Source organism: Centroberyx affinis, unplaced genomic scaffold, assembly GCF_046629955.1.
Source record: "Centroberyx affinis isolate AG114_WGS23_722 - 3 ecotype Tasmania unplaced genomic scaffold, CSIRO-AGI_Caff_v1 ptg007633l_1, whole genome shotgun sequence".
In the NCBI taxonomy this organism is placed as follows: domain Eukaryota; kingdom Metazoa; phylum Chordata; class Actinopteri; order Beryciformes; family Berycidae; genus Centroberyx; species Centroberyx affinis.
Window position 1 is genome coordinate 29,558 of NW_027283848.1, and position 10,268 is coordinate 39,825.

Here is a 10,268-nt window from a genome sequence, read left to right on the forward strand (position 1 = left end):
CCTAGTATGCTGCACTTTCGATCCTAACACAAGTCACTATAAACTCAATAAAAAGCTCTCGTCGAGGACATTTCTAGGTAATCCTTACAGTGGAAATATGTTTTCCTTGGCACCTACATGGAAATGACTGTTTAGGTAAGAGTTAAGAACAGTAATAAATCAGGATATCTCACTCCCTCGATTTGGGGCACTCCTCTATTCCATGTTAGAGTGAGTCATATACTCTTAGGCTAAAACTTTGTAAACTTTAGGCCAAACAAACAGCGTCACAACGATGAAGAGATGCGTACCGCTGCGTCTATTTTTATGCGAGATTATTCATTGCGGAGGGAGAATAAACACGACAAACCAAAAGCTCAGATGCAAATCTTACACAGATCTTTATTGTTCTTTAATTGTTCATTTACACCTCTTAACATACAGGCTGTGGCAGTCAAGTTGCCCCCTTTTTCCGTTTCTTTTTCTCATCCTTTTGACAAAAAAGGCATCAAGTTTTGACATCATCACATACAGAAAAACATGTTCTTCATCTCCCTTCCCCTACATACTTTTTTTTTCCCATCGATTAGTTCTCACTGGATTTTCTCCAGTGTCACAAACATCCATCTATGAGCAAGGAACCACATTAACTTAACTTAAATAGTGAGTTTTTTGGGTTACACACCTTGCATCAACAATCTATCTCAGTTCCAACAAACAGTTTTATCCATCTTTTCCTCCTTTCTCTCGATCCTTCAGACAACATTCTCTCGTTTTCATCGTCTATTATTTTCTCTACCTGTCCTGTCCTCGATGGGACCGAACCCCTCAGACAGGCGAACACATCCTGCCGCCTCTACTTGGTGCGAGCAGTGTCGACAACTAAAGCTCCATGCAAGATGCTACATTGAAAAGTGATCCGTTTCATTCTGAAGAGTCAGCTTTTTAAACCAACATGGCTCAGTTCAAAAGTTGTCGGTTATTGTTTTACGTCAAATAAAACAAAAACCCCTCATCTTTTTTTATTTTCATGACATTGAATGGTTTGTTATCGCTGCGCTCTGTAGCGATGAAAACAAACTCACTCAACGTGAATGTGACTGGATTTAAATTAATGCCTCTGGTTGCAGTAAATGCAAAAAAAAAAAAAAAAAAAAGTGTGTCCGGGTCCTTACATCTGTTATTAAAGGAATGTACAAAAATAAGACTTGTCCTCCAGTAAATCTAAAAATCAGACTTTTACAGAGAAATTTGTAGCTTTTGTTTTGTATACATCTTAACTTTTTGGGGTTCTTCTCTTTTCTATCGAACTCCGCATGCCCAAATTTAAAAATAACTTCAGCTAAAAGCTAAAAACAGTGCTGCTTTAAAATAAAAAAACAAAAAAAACAAAAAACAAAAGAGCTACAATAAAATTTAGAATGATAATATAAAAATGTAAAACTTTAATTACCCAAAAAAAGAATGATAAATCTAAAATAATGTTTAAATACCAAATTAACAGTAAACAGACCTTGATGCGCCACCTCTATCTTCAAGAAATCAACAAACTCATGACACACAGATTAATGTGTGAATGTGTGTGTTTGCTTTTTCGTAATGCTTCCCTTTATACAGCTGATGGAAGCCGTGCAGGTCGCTCCAGAATACTGCATCAGCACTCGGGGGGCGGATGGAGGGGAAAGGTAAATAGCTGCCGAAGAGGACAGTAACACAGAACACTGTTGTAATAATAATACGCACGCCGACACACATAAATACAAGTCCCACTGAGCGGGGCGAAGCTCCGCCCCCTCTTCTCCACGCCGTCCCTCTTTCTTTTTAATGTTTATGTACAAAAACAAGAGGAGTCCGTTTTCTCCCGCCGCCTCCGTTTACACCATAGTCTCTTTTCTCTTCCCTAAGGAACACAGCGACCTCTTGTCCTTTTTGGTTTTGTGCGTCGTGGGCGAGGAGAGCGGCGATGTCGACGACGTCGTCGACGATGACGATGATGTTGAGGAGGCGGAGGAGCGGGAGGAAGGGGAGGCGGCGGCGGGGCTGGGGGTCTCGTCGCCGCACGGCGAGCTGGGGGCGGACTGCGAGGCCGCCTGCGGGCAGTTCTCGTCCGCCTCCTCCATGTGGACGATGGCGGAGACGGAGGAAGGGCGGCGCTTGGAGCGGGCGTCGGCCACGGGCGAGGTGGGGGCGGCGGGCTCGGGGAGGGGCCGGTGGACGGAGATGGCGCTGCGGAGGCAGTTGAGCCACTGCTGCTTGTGGAAGACGTCGTTCACCTGCAGCGTGTGGGACTGGCCGTGGCTCGGGTCTTGGAAACGCACACGGAAGATGTTCTTGGCTGAGGAGGCGAGTGACAAAAAACGGATTAGTAATTCAGCTTCAGCTTGATGTGCAACAAACCGCATTCCTACATGAACTACAGTGAACTTCTGAGGTCGGGGGTGAGGCTCACCTTTGTCTGCGTTGCTGAAAGCCCCTCTGAAGGAGCCGCCCATTCTGACGTCTCCGTCCTGCAGGTCCTCCAGCACCAGGTCCTGCACCGGGATCGGCTGCCGGTAAACCTGGAAACACTGGCGCTCGTTCCTGGTGACGGGGCGGGTGAGAACCAGCAGCTCGGTGAACAGGAACACATGCAGCTTCTGGAGGGAGGGAGGGAGGGAGGAAGAGAAACAAAGGAAATGATTAAAACCAGATCGCTGACATGGTGCGCCTGACATCCTCTACCACCAACAACGTTTCACTTAGGGCTTGTTGATTGTTATCAGAGGAGATGCTCGTATGCTTAAGTCATAGATTTTTTAGCGGGTGAGCGAAAATAGCTGCCTTATTTGGGGTGCAGAGGCTTGTGTTGGTGCATGTGAGGGAAGAGGCAGCCAAAGGAGAAACGTGTTGATGAGAGGAAAGTGTGTGTGTGTGTGTGTGTGTGTGTGTGTGTGTGTGTGTGTTTTGCTCACCGTGCCGCTCTTGTTGCGTAGCTCCCCGTGACACAGCAGGCTCTTGCACTGGTCGATGCGCGGGTCTCTCTGCCTGTCGTCCAGATACTCCAGCTTGTCGATGTAGTACTGGCACTCAGACTCTCCCTTCTTCATGTTGATGTCCGACAGCACGCCCTGGATGATGGTGATCTGAGCACACAAAAACATCAAATCATTAAATTCAGCCAGGTTTTCAGGCAATCGATCGATAAGAAAAGGCTGCGTTCTAACTTCAGCTGATGTGTTTCCTAGACTCACCGCTTGCTCCAGGCTGGCGGTGTCGGGATGCTCTGGCGGAGTGTGCCTCAGGATCTCTTTGAGCAGCAGCGGGTACTTGACCAGGCGCGAGCGCGGGATGTCCAGGAAGCTCCAGAGGTCCAGCTTCCTGCTGAACGGCGACTCCAGGCAGCGCTGCAGGAAGTCCTGAACCCGCCGGTCCTGCTTCTTCTGGTCCAGCAGCGCCTTGGCTGCCAGCTGGTTGCTGCAGTAGTCTCTGTAGGCGTTCAGCCTGGGCAGCTGGAGGGCAAGGGGGGGGACACTTTAGCATTCCTTGCAATCCAGATAGAGCTTAGCAATGTCAGAAAACATCCACAAGAAAAAAATTGTTTTGCTATGTCAATACATACATGCATTTCCACTTCCAAATTTGCAATCTGCCTTTCTAATTTGACACATCCTGACTCGCATATATTGAGACTTAACAGAATCCCAGAAGTCGAGGGGTTAATGGCAAGGTGGTGACACTTACCCAGCTCACGACGATCTGCCCGATCTGCCCCACGGTCCCGTCTGCCCCGGTGGCTTTCGACAGCTGGGCCAGCAGGTCCTCGTGCAGCGGGATGTAGGTGTCCAGGTTCCCGAAGATGTGAGTCAGCTCCTCTTCAGACATGATGGACAGCTTCAGCATCGGGTCGTGGTACGCCTGTGGACAGGAGCAGAGCCAAACCGGTCAAATAACAACCAGGAGGGGGGTGGGGGCTAAAAATAGCTTGGCAAAGAGCTTTACGGGTGCAAGAGAAAGACAGAGGTATCATTCCTTTCTTTTTATAGTTCCTGGCCTGACTGTGTGGAAGGCCTGCCAGCTTTGATTTAATCTATTTGCTTTATATGTACTCCCATGGTCTCAGAGGTTTAAAAGTACAAACCTTGCGTGCGAGCTGGAGGTCCTCAATCAGGTCCTGTTCTCCACGAGACAGCTCAAATATGGCCTGAGGAGAGCGAGGGGGGAGGGGAAGGGAGGAGATAAGATTTTTTTTTAACAAAAAGCATGAATCAGAATGTCATTACATTATTACATTCAGTACACATTAGACTAAATAGCCACGTTGATGCCAAATTACTCAGGTCAAGCTCTAAATGTTTCTGACTGCTCTCTCCTGTCTCTCCCCTGCTCTCTGTCTGTCTCTGTTTAAAACTGTACTGTGTTTATGGCTTCTGACAGTTGGCTAAGATGTCTGACATGTACGGGTAGAGCAGAGATGTAGATCAGGAGAGCAATAGTGTGTGAGCTTGTCAGGTCTGTGTTAGCTTACAGAGACCGGGAAATGTACAGGGCAAGGAGCCCTGGACGGCTTTTAGCCCCACTTAGCTTATTTAGTACAAATACTGCAGGGATGTGTGAACCTAACAAAGTCTGAAAGGCTGTCTGGAAGAAGGAGAGTTGCAGAGAAAAGGAGAGGAAGGCGGGAGTGAGTCGAGGGATGGAGTGCCGTTAATCCTTCCTAATAGCCCTCTCTGTACAGTAATGAAAACTCACCAGACAGCTAGAATACATTGTCTGGATTTCTGACTTAGAGTCTATGTGGACTCTTTAGTTTGGGCTAGCTTTATGCAGCTTCTTCCTCCGTGTGACTATAAAAAGTATAGCCATGGTGCTGATTCTCACCTCCTGCCGCTTGATCTCCTTGGTGGAGAAGGTTCCCTTCTGGCGGACATCTAGCGTCTCTGACCACAGCGTGCTGTTCCTCCTTTTGGGCGGCGTGGGGGCCGCTGCCTTGCTGCAAGGCTTCTGGGGCACGCCCGGCGACTTGCCATCGCCCCGGAAGGAGGCCTGCAGACAAGAAACAGGAAGCCCCCAACGTTAACCATGGACGCCTGAGTGTTTTCAGTCAGCAAATTGGTGGCCGTGACATTTGAAGTGTCCCTTGCCCTTTAACCCCGGTTTGTGGCATGTGGCGGGGCTCACCTGGATGGTTTGGCCGAAGCGCCGGACGGCCCCATTCTTCACCGGAGAGATGAGGTTGGCTAGCGACGTCACCCTGCCGAGAGGACGGACACGCTTGTTGCTGGGTTCCTGGAGAAGAAGAGGGAGAGAGAGGTTAGTCAGCCATTTTATCATAGTTTATGTCAAACATAAGTCTTAACTTCCTGTTGAGCAACCTGGAACTAAACAAATCGATCAGTATTACTAACTCTGGGATTTCCACTGGGACCTCTGGGGTAACTACAAGCACTCCCTTGTGACTTGCTTGTGATGAAACTCATCAACTCAAGTCATAAATCCTCCTTATTGACTCCACTCCCTGCTCTCGGGCTGGGAAACAGGAGTAGCTGGAGCTGAGGTCAAGCCACAGGCAGACAGACTGGCGGACCAGCAGACAGACCAGAGATACTGTCGAGGCTCGGCGGGGATGAGGAGCAGGAAGCAGCTGTTGGCTCCATCATGTGAAGAGTCTTGGGCCAGGCCAGCCCACTGAGCACAAAGACCCTCTCTGACTGCCGATCTGGAGGGGAAGGGGGCCTGGAGGCATGCCAGGAATGCACGGGACCCTGTTCTCAGCTGTTCAACAGCGACTGCCTAACACCCCCCTCCCCGCACACACTCAGCTACTCAGCTATATGGCCTGACAACAGCTTAACTCTCCTCGAGTGTGTGTCTGCTCCATCACTCAAACAGTGCAAGATAAATGCTTCCTGATTGCTGCAGCTCTTTAACTGCCTTTCCCGGAGAGAGGAGTATAGGACAGTATGGCAGTGTGTCAGGACGGCTCAGTAAAACAGACCACCATGGGGAGCTGGGGAAAGGAGCCGCAGTCGTAAACAGACAGTGAATCTGTCCCCTCTCAAGTGTTTATACAGTTCGGCGTCGCAGGGGGTGCACGGGGTGTTTATGGCTGCGAGTCGAGACAGGCTCTGCAGAAGGCCTCGCGTGAGAGCAGCGCTACACCTGGGCCAGGTGACCCACCCCACCCCACCCCCACCCCCCCGCCTCCCTTCACCGAGCCCTGAGGCTGGGAGAAGGGAGAGAGCAGCTTGGCCTCGTGCCAGCAACAACAAGCAACCGATATCAAAGCGCTGCAGATCTGAGGTAATGATTTCAGGCCACAGAACTTCTTCAAAAACATGACAGGATGAGACAGCCACAGCCATAATTAGCAATTCCAAAGATGTTTTGCATGGGGGAGAAAATGATCGCATTTAAAAAACTTTATAGTAATGACTGTTTGCTTGCTGAATTCGAGCACCGCAGTACTAAAGGCTGTCTGTGTTTTCTCCTGACTAAGGCCGAATGGGATTTTGCCTTGGCTCAGCGAAACTGGGAAACAGAGCAGCCATTCAGGCTCCAGGCCCTGCGGACACAGCTGGGGAACAGATCCGCTCAGTCTGGTGCGGCCGGCAGGCTGCTGTGGCTGCGGTCGAGTCACGGTCCGCTGCGGTCGGTGTCTCTACGCTGGACCAGAACGGCCAGACGGCCTCGAAAACTTACCAACCCCTCTACTGGCAGGGTCAGCAAACAGAGAGAAGCCACATCCGAACTGCTCTGACGGTGGTCTAGACGCAGTGTGGTCAGCAAAGGAATCCAGAGAGAAGGCTAGGAAATCTATGCTTTAACTTGACTATGGGGAATAGAGCTGCCTGAGTCTGAGACAAATGTGTGAGCCTATTAAACTCCATGAACAAAGAGAAGAAAGTAAAACAGCAGAAAAAATGGTTTCAAGTACAGAGAGGGTGGGCTGGCTCCCAAAGTCAATATTGGAAACGCGTGTTGCCCATTGTGCCTTTCCTGTCCATTGTGGACCAGCCCCAGAATAACAAAAGGCCACTAGTCCCACTCTTTGTATACCCGACCTGCGCTCTATCAGCTGGAAAGTGCAACACTGCAGACAGACGGGGAGAGTTTCTATTCCTGGCTGTTTGACCTGGGAACTCCCTGGAGTATCGGCGAGTCTGGCTCACTTCAGGAAACCGGCCGAATCCGGGGTTTGTGCCGCTGGTTTGGATAGCCATCATCCGTGGAACAATCCCCCACCAAACACCTACTCACGTTTCCAGCACACATACTGCTGTACATGCGCGGGGCACTCCTGAAACTCCCCAACCCAAAGATTACAACCTCATAAACTTCAGGGGGATTTTTTTTTTTTTTTCAGTCGAGGAGGGCCCCCAAAAGCTCCCTTCCTGTGCCCCTGCTTTTTCTTTGATGTAACCCCATGTGCGTGCCGAGAGCTAATACCCCAGGTCTGTCCCTGCTCTGCTCTGACTGATTACAGCACAGCTTGAGCCGATAGGGGGCCGGGACCAGAACAGCCAGGCCTAAAATAAAAAAAGCTGAGGTCATCAAGAAGTCAGCACGACAAAAAAAAAAAAAAAAAAAACCTGCATCAAGTCACATGGATGTCTCAATTGTGAAAATCTGAAACAAGAGAACTCACTTCATGAATTGCTTTTCGACTTCTCCTTTACCGAGAGTTTTACTGACAATCAAACTTCTTCTTCCAGAAACCTCTTCCGAAACAGAACCACAGAAACCTCAAAAGGGGAAGGAAGGAGGTCGGGCAGCTGAAGTATCGAGTTAAAAAAAAAAAGAAAAAAAAAAGAAGAAGGTATTTTCTCAGCAGAATGGGAACCAGAGAGCACACCTGGGTTTCAACGCTCTGGTCCCTTTAATTGTGTTAAAGGAATGCTCTCAGGCTGCCGTGCTGAAAGAGGACCAATCTGCTCCACTCTGCCCTGAGGCCCAGGGGAAGTCCAACCTGGGCCAAATTTGCATCATAGTTAACCTATTGTAACTGGATCCCATGTTGGCATCAAACGTTCAAAGCTAGAAAGCCTTGTATTCCTAGTTAGGCTTGACCCGAAAGGATGGGATGGTAGGGGGGGGGGGACTGTTTGCCCCCTGCTGCCTCACTGTTTGTGGTACTTTGTGGGTCCACTGCTTCACCTAATCCTTCAATATCCCACCAGGGCTGAGCTACCTGCCAGGATGCATTCTCGTGAAAACAGCAGCCTAAACAGAGACGGGGGAATACACAACGCCGAGGGACCAGTTTCCAACTTTACAAGTGCAATGAAATCCAATCATTAACTTCTCCAGGTCAGGCCGTATCTCAAGCATTGTTCTTTAGAGGTGGCAAGCACAAAGTACAAAGTTTCAGCTCACAAGCAGAGGGCAATTGAAAGCACACACACACACACATACACACACACATGCACCCTGTGTGTCCAGGTGAGATAAGAGCAGGGTTAGGCGCTGATTCACTCACATGTGATAAGAAAGATCTGACTTCGCCTACAGGAGTTCCGGTCAAATTGATAGTCAAAGACACAACTTTGCTGCTCAGCGAAACAGAAATAATAGAAAAATAAACCCCCCCATATGTTCCCGTGCATCTCACCTCTGACTCTTTGTTAGCTTGGTTCTGGTAGTCTATCACTTGCAGAGTCCGTTTGATAGGCACCAAGCTACCCAGTTCATCGTAAGCCACCATAGCTTTGAGTAAAAACACAATATCCACTTTAATCCTGTCGGGTCAGCTCCGAGTAATCCACATGAGAGAAAAAAGTTGATGAAAAACGAGGACTGTGTGAGAGCTAAAAATAAATAAATAAATAAGTAGACTTTCCCCTTATTCCTTTTCTTGCTCCCTTACGGGACGGGACTTTCAGAAAGCTCCTCTCACACACTCTGTCTGACTTTCTAAACTTTGGTCTGAGGTGCACAGAGGGAGGGAGGGCTTTATACTAGGAACAGGGACAGGGGGGAGGAGCAAGCTCTGTCTGCACAGCCCTCCCACGGCTGTAAGTGAGCGGGGGTCAGTTTACTTGGAAGTGAGGAACAGCAACCCGGGTTAGTCCAGTCCTTGTTGCTGATTCACTCACACTAAAAACAGTAGTGAGAATTTCAGAGTCATGCGTGGAAGGCTTACTGAGAAGAGTTTACATTAGTGACTTCCATGCAGGCTACTGACAGATGCGTACCTAATACGGGTTAAACTGGGGTGACGTTCTCAGAATAAGAAATAAATGTAATTGCCTAGTACAATATATAAACAAGGAATATGTCTCATGACATTGGCACGGAGACACACTGAGAACTTACAAAATTTCCCAGCAGAGTCTAATACTTATATAAGGACAACTTCACCTAATTTGACATTAAAGTTAGACTAAATCAAATTTAAAAACATGGAAGCTTAGAAACTAGGGCTGCATGATATAACTGCAGATTATTTCTCTAAATCACAATTATTAATTAAGATTATTAGTCCTGATAATATGATGATTGAATTTATTTACTGCACTTTTTGTGACTTATATCAACATCTTGACTAGTTTCAACTACTGCATGCATTCTAAGTGAAATGAAATGCTTCAATATTGCTCATTTGCCAATATTGTACCATTCATTTTGTAAACCAACATCATGATACACATACAATTTTGCAGCCCAATCAAAAAATACAGGCTTACTATAGTTTAACTATAGTTAAATTAGGTCTACTGGACCCAGAGAGGTACTAAAATCTTAAAAATAAACGGCTATTTCTCTCACAGTTTACTATATAAAGCTAACCAAACTACAAAATAAGTATCATTTAGCTATTCCTTGTTGAGAGTAGTTATTGGGTCTCTGTGTTGTGAAGGGTGTAAAGTGCAATGCTGTCTGCTCTTTGGTTTAACTAATGACAGAGCTGTTATCAGCCTCATTAGTTGAATGGGGGAATGATCAATGTATGAACAATTAGAATATCAATGGTGGGTACTTTGACACACACACACACACAGATGTTTAAACTGAAACCTGTATATTGAGTTGCGATGGGGGTAGGGTGCGACTACCACCCGCTTGTGGATTGGGTTTATAATAGGTCTGAAAAAGTTAACGCCGGTTTCACTGTAAGAGTCGGCCTCAAGTCGAGACAAAGGACCGATCTGAAACAGAACTAAAACCTGCGTCCCCTATTCATGCAGGTACACACACACACACACACACACCCACAGGGGAGAGTCAACCAGACAGACAGACACACAACTAAAAGGCAGAAGAAGCAGTTAGGGAAGTGACAACCACACCTGAAGCCGCAGACTCTACACACC

General features: G+C 47.8%; 1 protein-coding gene across 1 annotated transcript; it reads right to left on the minus strand.

The window, feature by feature from the left end:
• Positions 1–356: 356 nt before the first annotated feature.
• LOC139639751 (neuroepithelial cell-transforming gene 1 protein-like) lies at positions 357–8,866 on the minus strand. The gene is made up of 9 exons (XM_071513900.1): positions 8,567–8,866; positions 5,137–5,244; positions 4,837–5,001; positions 4,097–4,159; positions 3,700–3,873; positions 3,210–3,467; positions 2,931–3,101; positions 2,429–2,615; positions 357–2,314 (listed from the first exon to the last, which is right to left on the minus strand). The coding sequence occupies exons 1-9, from the start codon at positions 8,657–8,659 to the stop codon at positions 1,854–1,856; spliced, it is 1,680 nt and encodes a 559-aa protein (XP_071370001.1). The 5' UTR covers positions 8,660–8,866; the 3' UTR covers positions 357–1,853.
• Between the last annotated feature and the right edge of the window lie 1,402 nt (positions 8,867–10,268).